The sequence below is a fragment of the Notamacropus eugenii genome, chromosome 3, assembly GCF_028372415.1.
Source record: "Notamacropus eugenii isolate mMacEug1 chromosome 3, mMacEug1.pri_v2, whole genome shotgun sequence".
In the NCBI taxonomy this organism is placed as follows: Eukaryota; Metazoa; Chordata; class Mammalia; order Diprotodontia; family Macropodidae; genus Notamacropus; species Notamacropus eugenii.
Genome location: NC_092874.1, coordinates 241,086,754 through 241,101,786, shown reverse-complemented (window position 1 = coordinate 241,101,786; position 15,033 = coordinate 241,086,754). Strand labels below are relative to the sequence as shown.

The 15,033-nt window shown below is 38.8% G+C and overlaps 1 protein-coding gene across 3 annotated transcripts in view; it reads left to right on the top strand.

The window, feature by feature from the left end:
- The first annotated feature begins 6,032 nt into the window (after window positions 1-6,032).
- The window catches only part of C3H12orf56 (chromosome 3 C12orf56 homolog), a 112,646-nt gene continuing 103,645 nt past the window's right edge, over window positions 6,033-15,033 (top strand). For all 3 annotated transcript variants that reach the window (XM_072655264.1, XM_072655263.1, XM_072655261.1), the window contains exon 1: window positions 6,033-6,451. In XM_072655264.1, the coding sequence (XP_072511365.1) occupies window positions 6,200-6,451 (252 nt within the window). In that variant the 5' untranslated portion in view covers window positions 6,033-6,199. The remainder of the gene's footprint in view (window positions 6,452-15,033) is intronic.

Sequence of the window (15,033 nt, the reverse complement as noted above, 5' to 3'; positions counted from 1 at the left end):
ACAGTGAAATTTTCCTAAATGGTCATTGCTCTCCCAATCTCCAACTTATATTCTACCAGTTGATCTTTCCATACTCCTATGGTGATATGGCTGGGAAGGCCCATTAACTAAAGACTAACCCCATTTGTACAGGCTCTGCTCAGAAGACAAGATATAATTGCCTACAATGCCCACTGATCATAGGTTATCATACCTGCCCACTTCATCTTTTTTATACACTGATCAGTGAACCAATCAACCCATCAATGAGAATTGTTTCTTTTATGTCAAACAATATGCTAGTGTCTGGGGATATAAAACCAAAAAAAAAAAAAAAGCATGTTCTGCTCTTACGTTCTATTAGGGGAGACAGATGCACGTACAGAATAAAATACAGGGTGGTTTTGGTAGAAAAGGCACTAGCATCTGGGTGTATCAGAAAAGTCTTCATGGAGAAGGTAGCAATTCAGCTGGGTTTTGAAGGAAGTACAAGATTCTATGAGGTGGAGGGGAAGGAGAAATGCATTTTTGGGAAGAGGGATGCTCAGTACAAAGGGAGTTTGCACTCTGGTGGGAAGATCAGTTTATCTAGATCATAGAGTGCTAGAAGGGGAACAATATGTAGTCAGTTTGGAAAGGTAGGATAGGGAGCAGGTTGCAAAGGGCTTTAAAAGTCAAATAGAGGAATTTCTATTTGATCCTGGAGGTAATAGGAAGGCATGGGAATTTATTGAGTAGGGGAATGACAAGGACAGAATTGTACTTAAGGAAGATCAATCCAGATGCCACAGTGGAGGGGGATACTTGAGGCAGGGAGACCAGTTAGGAGGCTATTATAATAGTCCAGGCAAGAGGTGAGAAAGGCTTGAACTTGGGTGGTGCCTATGAGAGTACTGAGAAGGGGACAAATGAGAGAGATGTTGTAGACGGAGAAATACGATACAGCAATATTACCACCAAGCATTTGTCATATGCTTTTAAGGTTTCCAAAGCACTTGACAAGTATTTTCTCAATTTATCCTCACTTTAATCAATAAACCTACTACGTGCCAGGCAAGACAACCTTTGGGGAGGACGATTCAACTTGCCGAAGGCCACTTAGCTAATAAGTGTCTAACGGCTGCCTTTCTGACTCCAAATCCAGTCCTCTAAGCACTGTACTACCCAGCTGCCCCAAGCAACCAACTGGTTATGTGAGTGAGAAAGCATGGATAACTTATAAGTCTGCAAATTTGGGAAGCTGGGAGGATGGTGGTGCCCTTGACAGAATAATGTTTGTGAATACAAAAAATAACATTTGATTACAAAAGAAACCAATTATATTGAAATGCAGTAATCAAAATATTGAAAGTTCTAAGTTAAGAGAACCCAGGTGAAGAATTCTCTACTAAGGACCTAGTCTTTGTTGGCCAGTCTTGTCACTGCATTCCTCTTGTCAATAGCAATTGATCTTCTGCTTTGGACTTCACATAACATTTTGTTTTGTATTTTTCAAATGAACTTAGTGGATATGATGTGTATCTGAAATACACACACATGCGTATATGTATGTATATGTATATATGTACATATATATGTACATATATATATATAACTAATTTCTCCCCCAGACTATAACATTCATAAAAGTAGGGACCATGTTTTACCTAAATTTTGCATTTCTCTAATCATTTGGCCCAGTGTTCTGCTGACAGTAAATAAATGAGATACAAATGAGAAGTTATATATGCAAAGCACTTGCAGATCTTAAAACATGAAAAACACATCAGCCATTATTAATATTATTATTAAATGTTCAAATAAACATTCAATATATCAGGCACTTATTAAGTGCCTACTGTGTGCCAGGTGCTAAGGTTACAAAAATGAAACCATCTGTGCCATCAAGGAACTTATATCCTACTTCTATAGATACTTTAATACAAGAAAACCTGAAGACAGAGAGAATGTTAACAAGGGAGACCAGGAAAAGCTTTGTGTAGGGTACCTTCTGAAATGAGCTTTGAGAGATTCTAGGAGGCATTCAAGTAGGCCTACAGGTCAGACCAGGCAAAGACATGGAAGGGGGAAAGCAAATACTGAGCCTAGGAAACTTGTAAGTTGGTCAGCTGGACCAGAATATAGTGTGTGAATGGTGTGATGTTAATTAAACCTGATAAAGTCGGCCGGTGTAAGGTTGTGAAGAGTCTTAATTTCCACCCTCAGGAACTGTATTTGATCCTAGAAACAATGGAGATTATTGAATAGGAGAGTGATATGATCAGAATTGTGCTTTAAAGAGATGATTTTGGTATGTATGAGGATGAATTGGAAAGGGGGAAGTGCTGAAAACAGGAAGACCAACCAAAATATCATTGCAGTATTGCAAGAGATAAGATGGAGTTGAACTAGGTTGGTACCTGGTTGTATAGTGCCTTAAGAGCTAAACGGGAGCTCATATTTAATCTTAGATTGAATAGGAAATAACTGGAGGTGTAAGAAAGCCAAAAGAGAGATGACTCTGAGGTTACAAATTTGAGTGACTGATAAGATTGTGGTGCCTTCAACAGAAATAGGGACTTCAGTAGAATCATAAGATCATAGATTTAGGTCTGGAAGGGATCTGTGATACCAATGAATTCAATCTCCTCAGTTTACAGATGAGGAAATAGAAGATTAGAAGATAATGAGATTAAATGCTGATAGAAATCCAAGTGGATATGACAAACGTGTAATTGGTAAGGCAAGATTTAGGCAAGATTTGGAACTAAGAAGAGAAATTTGGGCTGGATGTATAGATTTGGGAGCCATCTGTACAGAAATGATACTTTATCCATGGGAGCTTGATGGGATCACCAAGAAAAGGTATAGAGAAAAGGGCATAGGATAAAGCCTTGGAGGACACCTACAGCTTGAAGATAGAAAATCCAGCAAAGGAGGCTGAGAAATTGTCAAATTAGGTAGAAGGAAAATCATATGACAGTAGTATGGAAGAGAAGGGAGGAAAGAGGAATGGTTAACAGTGCCCAACGGGGAGAGAAATCATGAAGGATGAGAACCGAGAAAAGGCCATTGGATTTAGCAATAAAGAAATCATTGGTTTCCTTGACAATTATGAGTTATGAAGTCTAAAGCCATTAAGAAATGTTTGCTGAATTGAATAGGTATGCAACAAATGTTAATGCTGAATTAAACATCTGTCATGTGTGTCAGGGGTTGAACACAAATATATTATTAGGTCAATGGTTTTCTAACTTTTTTGTTTTGAAACCCGAAGATATTTCCACTAAAAATGCCATTAAAAATAGGAAAGCAAAAATATTATTCATTTGTATTGAGCACCTTGAACCTGCAGTATAAAATTACAAGACTAGGACAAAAACCAACGAACAAATTTGTCATTGCCCAAGAATGGAAGAAACAAGTGCCAGGTGCAAGGATTACCACACTCAGCAGTTCATGATGGCCCCTGGACCAACTTCCTGACTTGCATGCTTAACTGGACTTAGGAAAAAAGGAACATTTTCATATTTTGTGGATGAATATAACTGATCCGTCATACAAAACCCACCTAGCAAAAATGAAACCCACATCTTGTTGCCACTTTTGCAACAATTTAGAAGATATGTTTGGATAGAATGATTCGTGGAAACCACAAATACCTTCTTATTGTATAGCAAAGTTAAAAATTAAATGATATGTTGCCATAGATACCAAATCTTTTAAAAATCCTCATTTAGCTTTATTTTGGAAGCTCTTAGGCTTACAATCAGGTCAACTTTTGATGTAAGGTCTGGAACCTCACACATGGCTCTTAACCAAAGAAGCAAAAACAAAAGTCACCGATAATATGCCTCTGTGGCCAAAATTGTGCCATTTCATTCCTTTTTTACATAGGAAACTCTGGGGGAAACTCACAGTAGTCACCTGGGAGTGGAGCATCTTGAAGGATTGCTTCAGATATCTATGTAGGAGGCTACTGCCCCCTGTTCTGGGGAAATACACACACACACACACGTATATATATTCAAGTGTTTAAAACAATAAAAGCATTTTCTTACCTGAAAGTCATAAAATCAGCTATAAGTTGTTCCAGGGAAGAAACACATGGCTTAAAAAAAAAGGTCTCTTGGTCCTTCATATTTGCTAAACTGCTGGTTTTTATATGGCTTATATGAGATCTATTTTCAATTTCAGATGAAATCACCATACCATGATCCTTTTCACTCCTCTCCTCCTAAAGTATGAAGTTACAAATAACCAGGAGTCATCAAGATGTCAGTACTCACGACTGGATGAAAAAATAATTTTGGCCTTGAAAAGTTTCACCAGCAGGTGGCACCTCATTCCTCAATGGTAATACAGCCTTTTCAGGAAGCAGTACTTCAGACATTTCCCATTTGCTACCCTAGCTCTCTCCTTAGAACTTTGCTAGTTTCTGATAAGAACAAAGAATTTTTTCCTTTTTTTTCTTTTGCAGAAGTTTCTTCTACAGTGTCCTCCATATTCCTTTGGCATCATTAAAGTCAGATTTGAAGAGCTGGATCCCCACCAGTAACCATAAGATATACAATATCTTTAACAGAGACTTAAAGTTAGTCATTTGTTTTCAGCTTCTGAAACCAACATTTATTGAATTAGGTTAATTTAGTTAACTAGGTTGTGGTGGCAAAAGGGAAAAGGAATTGGGAGGTGGAAGGAAGACAAGATCCCTCCCTTTAAGAAGTTCATATTAGAGCAATCTTGTTAGAAATCTTATTACAGCAATCTTATTAGGAAAGCAAAACTTACAACAGAATTGGAGAATTAAAAGAGCATTAATTAAATGCTAAACTGTGGAGGTCCTTTTTATGGCCTAAGGTAAAATGATCCCTATACATTTCTTAATTCCACTGACATTCATGAGCTACACAAACTTTTCCAGATCTTGGATACAAATCAAAACTTTCTTCATTTCTGCTTCTAGGAAGTTATTCCCTTGCCAGCTATGGCATGCATTTAGAGTTCCTTAGATTTCCTGACAAGCCGTGTCTCCGACCATCCCTCTCTGTGCCAATATTAGAACTGGGAGTGGATTGGTTTTCCTTTGTCCCCTTCAGCAAATCTCCTCCTTATTTTGCATTGGTTTCTACTACAATGTTCTTCAAATCCTTTTGAGATGGTAGGGGTCATGTTTGAAGGACTCAATTACAACCAGCAATTTTGTCTGTATATTAATGTCTTCAAAAGCGCCTTTCAGGCATCTCAGTTATGGGCAACATGATGCAGAAGGAAGAGTTTTGGATTTAGTTAGGGTATCTGGATTTGAATCCTGATTCTGCCATCTACTACTTGTATTAACTCTGGACAAGTCACTTAACTTCTTTGGAAGTTAGTTTCCTCAAATGAGAAACTTGGACTAGACCTCAAAGGTTCCTTCAGGGTCTAAATCTTAATCCTATTAACATCTGAAACCTATAAGTACACCTGCTAGCTAGCCAGTGGTTACTACCGAAAGGAATTAGGAAATCAAGACCAGATTGGTCTTGGATGTTATTCTAACCGCTTCTCAGCCCCCTACTCCCCATCCCCTATCAGGAAGCAGTGTGGTAGAGAGGAAGCAGCACTGGCTCTGGAATCATAAGGACGTGAATTCAAATTCATGGGTTTTACTCCCAGTGTGATCTTGAGCAAAAATCACTCACCTTTTTGGATTCCCCGTTTCTTCACCTGTAAAATAAGATGGTTAGTCTTACCGCTCTAAATCCACTAACCACAACATTCTTGACTTTTGATTAAAGGACTAATATTCCACCTTTTCTTTTTAGATGGGGAGTGGACTAAAACCCCGAATAGAGGATGGGGTAAGGGCGGGCAAGGAATAAACCCCAGAGGTCTAACCCTAAGTGGGTTCATAGCTGGGAGCTCCGGAGCCCCGTTCCCTTCCAGGATTTGTGGAAAGGGAGTAATCCCCAGGTGGGCCCGGTCCCTCCCAGTGGAGAAAAGACAGAGTCGAGGCAGAACCGAGACGGGGGGTGGGGGGCGGGGACGCTTTGTGGCGTCCACAGGTTCCAAGGCTGGGGGAGGGAGGACTAGTACCTGGCGAGGCTAGGCGAGTGTGCGGCGCGGGCGGGGCGCCCGCTGAGCCATCCTCGCCCACTGACTCCGTCCACTGAGCGGTCCCAGCCTGGTGCAGTGCCATCGAAGGGCGCTCTGTGCCACTCACGAAACCCGGAGTCCGTCTCCGGGCCCGGCGCTGTTCATGGCTGGCTCGGGCCAGATGGGGTTCCCTGGCCGCAGGAACAGCCGTCTGGACTCCTTCCTGAAGCGGCACCTTCGGCAGGAGGTGTACGATGCCATCCGCGCCTACGAGCTCTGCGTCGTGGTCTCCGACACCGAGCACAGGACTTTCAAGTACGTGGTGCTCAGCGACAGGCTCATCTACCTGACCGAGAACCCGCCCCGGTCCATCCGAGGGGTCGTGGCCCTCAAGGATGTCCAGGCCATTGATCTGGTGAGAAGCCCGGGCTGCGCCTTGGATCCCCGTTCTCCCCTCTCCTCCATCCTTCCTTCAGTCTGTGACACTCGGATGGGGAGGAGGAGGGTCGCCCTTCGGGGCAGGGGGATCGGGCTTAGGACAAAAATAATAATATTATATATATATACGTATATATATATGTGTATATATATATATATATATGTGTGTGTGTGTGTGTGTGTGTGTGTGTGTATATATATATATATATATGTACCTATAATAATCCTCTCTTGTCCCCTCCCAGCACCACCTCTACATGGCCTTTTACCAACAGCATTCAGGTAAAAGAAATATCGAGTCTCCCTTCCCATTCCAGACAAAAGTGCATTTCCCACATTTGTTTTTTCACACCTGACTTTTGAAGGCCCCAAGATGAATGTGTTGGGATATTGATATGAGAAAACTGGAGAGGTAAGAGCCTCCATGGTAGTCTTTCCAAGTCCCAAACTTTTATGTCAGCCTTCTCTTCACCCACCAGCCCTTGTGTCTCAGCAATCAAGTTCTCTCCAAACTTTTTATGAAGTAATTGATTTTAGGTTCCTTTCCCACCATTGTTCTTGGTTTCTCTCCCTCTGATCTGTTTTCCTGCTGTATTCCACCCACCCCCACCCTATTTTTCCCATTGGGGGTAGTGTCTAGCCTTATATACTCTTTCCCTTGCCCGAGTCTCTGTTCACCTGAGGGAGAAGCTGGCACAGCTGGTTCCTAGTTAGCTTTTTTCTAGGAGAATTATTTCTTTGTTTTAAACTGTGTTAAAAAAACAAGCTCACTTTAATGGGAAAACCCTCTCAGCCTTTTTGAAAAGCACCTGGTAGGCTTATCTTTTTATTTTTTAACTAGACAACTTTTCCTACTTTAAGAAAAGATTGAAAGAAAAATCTACCACTACTCTGTGTGTGTGTGTGTGAGAGAGAGAGAGAGAGAGAGAGAGAGAGAGAGAGAGAGAGAGAGAGAGAGAGAGAGAGAGAGAAAGAGAGAGAGAGAGAGAGAGAGAGAGAGAGAGAGAGAGAGAGAGAGAGAGAGAGAGAGAGCATGAACTTTTAAGACAGAAAAAAGGGAACAGCATAACGTTCACAGAAGTTGTGTACTTTTCCACTGAGTCTGGATACAATTTGACCAGTACTGAATATCTCTAAAAGTGTGTTGTACAGTAGAAAGAACACTGGTGTTTGCATTAGAGGACCCAGGTTCAAATTTCCAGCTTCATCAGTTCCTCCCCCGAGTGACCTTAGGCAAGTCATTTCACAACTCTAGACCTGTTTTCTTATGTGCAAAATGAAGGCATTGGACCAATTGTTCTCTATGCTGTCTTTCAACTTTAAACCTATAACCCTAAATTTAGGCCAAGAAATAAAACTAAACCATTACTGTTACAAGGCATAATTTCTTGGTTATGGGACCTACCTGCTCACCATGAAGGTGCAGGCTGGACTCTGTAATGGACTTCTACTTGCACAAACACCTACATGATCAAACTCATCACTAAGTTTATCCCCTACCAACTGCTTTCGCCCTAAGTGAAAAAAATTCCTCTTTACAGGTATGATAGAAATCACAAACTTGTTGTCCAGCATTGACTACTCTCTCTGATGCCTTGAGATAGTATATGCTTTCTGGATAAAGTCATTGTTACAGAGTAACAGCTCTATATTCAGTGTTTACACTTTCACTTTATATACTTCTATATTACATAGTTGTTTTTCAATTTACCTCTCATCTAAGCAAGCTGCCCTTCTTGTCATATGATGTTTTTTTTTTTAATAATGGGATTCTTATTTTAATATATCTTTGTTTGGGAAGAGCTTAAGGAGCTTATGAATCATTCAGCCCAACTGAAATTATCACTGTGCCAGAGATGGCACGGGTTAACAATCAAAATCATTTGAAACAGAATCTACCTGAAGTACATAATACCACTGACAAAGGAGAGTCCTCGTGCTGAGTGAAGTGAGTAGAACCAGAACATTGTACACAGTAACAGCCACATTATAGATGACTAACTTTCGTAGACTTAGCTCTTCTCAGCAATGCAAGGATCTAAGACAATTCCAAAAGACCCATGATGGAAAATGCCATCCACATGCACAGAGAGAACTTTGGAGTCTGCTTGCAAATCAAAGCATACTATTTGTTCTCTTTTTTTGTGTTATTTCGTTTCTTCTTTCTCCTGGTTCCTCCCATTGGTCCTAATTCTTCTTTATAACATGATTAATGTGGGGGAAAAAAGAAAATATGAAGACATAAAGTAGAAAAAAAAAAAGAGTCCTTAAGCAAGTGTAGATCTAGGATTAGAGGTAACCAAGACAGGCCTTGGGCATAATATGAGAGAAGGTGGTAGTACAAGGAGGGACACCTTTTAAAATATTTTTAAAATATTGAGGGACACTTTTCATATTACTTTTAATATACTTTGTCAGGCAACTAGATCACAATACATAGAGTGTTCAAATTCGGTCTCAGACACTTAGTAGCTATGTGACCCTGGGCAAGTCCCTTAACCCTGTTTGCCTCAGTTTCCTATTCCATAAAATGAGCTGGAAAAGGAAATAGCAAACCACTCCAGTATCTTTGCCAAGAAAACCCCAAAAAGGGGTCATGAAGAGTGGGACGTGGCTGGAAAATGACTGAACAATGGTATACTTTTTCAGGGGCAACAAATTCTATTCTGCATGGCATAAAGTTACTTGTGTGGAATAAAGTTTCAAAGCATCTAGTGGATAGTAACACTGAGAAGGCTGAGATTTTCTAATTTAAGAGAAGCCTTCTTTTCAAACCTTAGTTAAAGTTCCCAAATACCTCATCTACCTCCTCCCAGCTCTGGTTCTATGGTTCTATAAATAACTTTGATTTTTTTTTCAGACTCTTGTTTCAAATTCCACTTTGTATCTAAGCTGCTGAACATCAAGATAGACTAATTTGAGTTTCACTTCACTATAAACTTTGAAATATCCTGAAGGAGCCAAAATAATACCTTCTCTAAAAAAAAAAAAAAAAAAAAAAGGAGGGGGGATGTGGGGAAGCTGAGGGTGAGACAGGGAGAGAAATAAAGCCCTGACTAATCTGATCCTACCCTACTTATCCAAGTTTAATTCATACAGCTCCCTAACACGAATCCTGTGTTTGAATCATGATTTTTGTTTTTCATTGTACTAGGCCATATTTGCTGAAAGCCATATTTTTTCTCATTATTTTTTGCCACTTAATACTATTTTATTTTTTCTGATTACATGTATTACATTGATAGTTTTCAACATTTGCTTTTATAAAATTTTGAGCTCCAAATTTTTTTTTCTCCTCCATCCCTCCTCTTTCCTCTCCCCAAGATAGCTAGCAGTCTAATATAGGCGATACATGTACAATCATATTAAACACATTTCCACATAGTCATGTTGTGAAAGAAGAATTAGAACAAAAGGGAAAAGCCATGAGAAAGAAAAAAACAACGACAGAAAGAGAAAGTGTTCAGACTCCATAATCCCCTCTCTGGATGTGGACAACATTTTCCATCATGATTTCAAGGCCATATTTACTCCCCAGCTAAGACACCCTCTGCTATTCTCTCTCTCCTCCATGAAGCCTTCTCTGACCACTCAAGCCAATAATGATTTTCTTTTTTTAGGATTTATTTTTTACCCCATACCCCATAGCTAGGAGAAATAATGGATAGAGTACTGGAGCTGGAGTCAGGAGGACCTGCTTTCAAAGGTGCCCCTGGATACCTATTATCTGTGTAATCCTAGGTAGGTCACTAAACCTGTCTGCCTCAGTTTCCTCATGGAAAATAATCATAAATGAGTACAATGATAATACTTCACTAGGTTGTTGTGAGGATTAAATGAGATACTATATATCAAGTGCTTTGGAAAATGTAAAATGCTGTAGAAATATTAACTGCCATTATTTTTGGCATTTGACTTTACATTTTCTTACATTGTCTCTTAGTGGTATCCTGTGTCTCTATCTTATCTTCCTGATGACATTGTAGGCGCCACAAGGTCATATCATATATATACTTCTCTATCTTAATGTAACACTGTACATGCAGCAGGTCCTCAATTATACTTGTTGAATTGAATCCAATATATCATATACAGAATGATTGATCCCTGAAAATTGTGGACTCTTCTGTCTGGAAAGACACGGACCAAGGGAGGGGATATGATTGAACTGTATGAGACACTGTGGCCCAGTGGAAAGACAGCTATACCTGGGACTAGGTGACCTGGGTCTGTTTCCTAACTCTTATTAGCTGGGTGATTCTGAGTAAGTTACTGACCTTTTCTCTGCTTCATTTTCCTCATTCACAAAATGGAGAAAAAAATGTTTCATTATGGTAGGTCACTTGAACTCTTTAAATATCAGGCACTAGCTAGTAATTTACAGATAATTTGTAAGGGAGGGAGGTGGAGGGAGTTACCACCTGGGAAAAAACCCACAGATCCTTGACTTAAAATTTTGCTCCTGTACATAACCAACAGGTTTGTTCCAAGAAAAGCACTTTGTAAACCTTAAAGTACTACAGAAATGTGAGCCACTGTTATTTCTTCTATTTCTATATTTTCTATTGTTCTGTTTTGTCCAAAAGAAAATATGAATTAGGGTGGATACAGTTTTGTTCACTAATCTTTTTATTGTTGTTCAGACCTATAATTTAGTTTTCTTGAATGGATCAATCCTATGATTTCATAGGTTTAGAGAGTTCTTGGTGAAGAACTCCTTCTATCAATGTGGGTTGGTACCTTCTCTATAACTCATGGACTTAGGGAGTTGTCTGGAGACAATGAAAGGTTATGTGACTTGCCAGGGTAACATAGTATGTATCAGAGATGGAATCTGAACATAGGTCTTCCTGACTCTAAGGCCACCTCCCTATCCACTGTCATATTGCCTCTCTAATTTCATGGGTATATGGAAATCCCAGTGCAGAAATTCCATCCTCTAATGATCTGAGCAATTTAAAGAGCTGTGAGGGGCACTAAGAGATTAGATAACTTCCCCAGGGTCACCCCTCTGGTATTTGTCAGAGGCAGGACTGGAATACAGATCTTCTGTCTCCAAGGCCAATGCAGTCAATACATTATGCCTCATTGTCTCTCCAACCAAATCTTAAAATACTAAAAAGAAGGCATGTCTTGATTCTCGAAAACATTTGTTTAAAAGCAAATATTTGTTACTTACTACTCTATATAGTTATATAATTGAATATGTATGCATGGCATATAAAATATGAATTTTTATATATGTATATGTATGCCATTAATTAATTAATATGTAGTTTACATGCATATGCGTGTATGTGGTCTTGAAAGTATCTTGCTTTCATGACCACATGTGCATTTGCATACACTTTCAAATTTTAAATACATTTAGGAATGCTATTTTCATTAGGAGTTATCAAGAGAAATTAGTGGTGGTTGGAAGCGTAGTCTTTACCTTCTAAGACATACTATAAAGACAAAATTTGTCCTCCACAAAATATCCCTTTAGTGCCCCTTTAGGAGAAGGTATTATAGGTTAGAGATATCATGGATCTGAGCCAGGGAGGCATTCTTATATTCTTATGAATAATCCAGGGTTAGCCATCATGACTACAACAATCAAAAATCTACATTATTCCTTAAGGGGTTAGATGTTTTGCAATACTGAAAATCTGGCCACCTTGAAATTCAAATTATCTGATCTCTGGAGGGATAAACTAATGGGAATTTTTCTGTTTACATCATTAATCAACAGGAAGAGAAAATGAAGTCATAAGCAAAATCACCTATTACTACCTGTTCCGAGATAAGGCTGATGCTACTATCCATGTTTGCAGATTAGGATGAAAAGACCTCACTCTGACCTCCAGTCCTTTCCATATTGGGAAATTTGGAGGATTTTACCTCTTTGGGTTGTAGATGCAGCAGCTGCTATATGCTTAGCTTTTCCAGGTTGTGGCTCAGTCTGTTTACCTAGAGGCAACGATTTCCAGTCCAGGTTTTGCTGACAGTCCTCCATCCAGATTGTCTCCAGCCTTAGCAAGGTGTATCTCAAAATCCTTAAAACAAAATCAATTTTTCTTGGAGAATATGGGTGACTTTTCCATGCCAGGAATACTTATAGACCATATTACTCCAAAAATAGATATTCTATTCAGACTTTCCCTAGGGACTGTTATCCTAAAGTCTGGGTAGAAAAAATATATCACAAAGAGTTATATAAGCAAATTTTTAAAAATTAATGTTAAATAATTTTTATACATAATTGTAAAAATAAAATTTAAAAAATAAACATGCAATTAGAAAATATTTAACAAAATAAATTAAAATATGACAGAAAAAATAATTCAAGCTCATCAAAAATTCCTCAAATTAGAAGGCTATAGCTAAATCTATCTTTGTATAAAATATCTGCTTCTCTTAGGACTTTACTCCGGAATCCTGAGTGGGAGAAGTAGCCAGCCAGCCACTTATGAGGCAGCTTTTTAAAAAAAAAATGTAAATAGTATTTAATTTTTTCCAATTACATGTAAAAATATTTTTCAACATTTATTTTTATACGATTTTGAGTTTCAAATTTTTCTCTCTCTCTTCTCTCCTCCCTCTTCAAAATGCAAACAATCTGATATGTTATGCATATGAAATCATGTTAAACATATTTCTACAGTAGTCATGTTGTGAAAGAAGAAACAGAACAATAGGAAAAAAAACCAAACCCAAAGAAAGAGAAAATATATGCTTCCATCTCTATTCAGACTCTATCAGTTCTTTCTTTAGAATTATCTTGAATCCCTGTATTGCTAAGAATAGCTGTCTATCACAGTTGATCAATGTACGTTATTAAGAAAGCAGCTTTTAGTACTGAGAGAGCTATCTCTCATTGTTTTCTGTGAACCACTTTTAGATACACTGTCATGGACACACATAACCATATGAACAGCATATACTTTGCACATGAAAAAATGTTTTATTCATCTATGATTCACTCTGTCACTTTCCCCACAATGGCTGTTCCAAACCTTCTCAAGCTTCATCTTACTTATCCTCAGAAAATGACCTCTCCTCCAACTTTGCTTAGATGACTGGAGCTATTCAACGCACTCTTCTTGGGTTACTCTTATCTCAAAAACATTCTATGTCCTCATCCATGAGACATTTCCCTTCTCTTTTCAGAGGTTGAAGTAGTTCTCCTTCTTTGCAAAGGCTAACCCTTCTTCCACTTATATTTTTATTTTAATAAGGCAATTGGGGTTAAGTGACTTGCTCAGGGTCACACAACTAGTAAATGTCAAGTGTCTGAGGTTGAATTTGAACTCAGGTCCTCCTGACTACAAAGCAAGAGGTCTATTTACCGTGCTAGCTGTCCCATTTATATTTTTTATTCAATCTTTTCCTGTCTTGAAAATCTTGCTTTATTGATAGTTCATATTCTCTCACTCCTTTTTGATTGTTTTTCTCTACTAACTCTTCTTTAGCCTGTAAACCTTCTCAGTTCTCTTTTATCCCAAAAGAACCTTTTTTTAAATCCTGCCATCCAAGATCATCTCAAGCTATCCTTCTATGGCTCTTAAATTTTTAGAAAGAATAATCTATACTTTTTGCTTTCTCTCTCTCATGAGCCAGAAAACCCACTCAACTGCCTATAATTTGACTTACATGTTCATTACACCGTTTTCTCCAAGGTCACCAGTGACTTTTTAATTGCCAAATCCAGTGGATTTTTCTCAGTCTTTATCCTCCTTTTTTGATTGTTCAGTTGGTTCAATCCTGTCTGACTCTTTGTGACCCCATTTGGGGTTTTCTTGGCAAAAGATATTGCAGTGCTTCTCCAGTTCCTTCTTTAACTCATTTTATAGATGAGGAAACTGAGGCAAACAGGGTTAAGTGACTTGCTAAGGGTCAAACCCCTAGTAAGAATTTAAGGTCAGATTTGAACTTGGGCAGATGAGTCTTCCTGACTTCAGGCTCAGTGCTCTATCCATTGTGCCACCTAGCTGCCCTATCCTCTTTTTTGCCTCTGTAGGATTTGACTCTGTTGACTACCCCTTCCATCTTGAAACTTTTGCCTCCCTTGGCTTCTGTGATGTTCCTGGTTCTCCTTGTTTCTGTCTAAGTAACTGTTCCTTGTTGATCTTCATCGGTTTCATATTTTCCACCTATCTTTTAAGTGTGGGTGCTCTCCAAGACTGTCCTGGACCTCTTTTCTCCCCTTTACCATTCTAATGGTTTTAAAGAATACCCCTATGCAGATGAGCTACAAATCTACATATCCAGCCCAGATTTCTTCCCTGAATGCTAGGCATCTTGCATTTGTAAACTACCTGCAGGACATTTCTACTTGATTATCTTGCTGCTGGCACCTCAAAATTAATATGTCCAAAGCTAAATTAATATTCCATCCCCCCCAACCCACCCATCCTATTGAATTTACTAATTCTATTGATAATATTAGCATGCTCCCAGATATCCTTGTTCAAAACCTTAGAATTGCCATTTCCAAAAATTGTCTTTTTTCCACCATTTCGCATATCCAGTTAGTTGACATGATTTCATTTTCCTCACTGGTAAAGATAGACATTC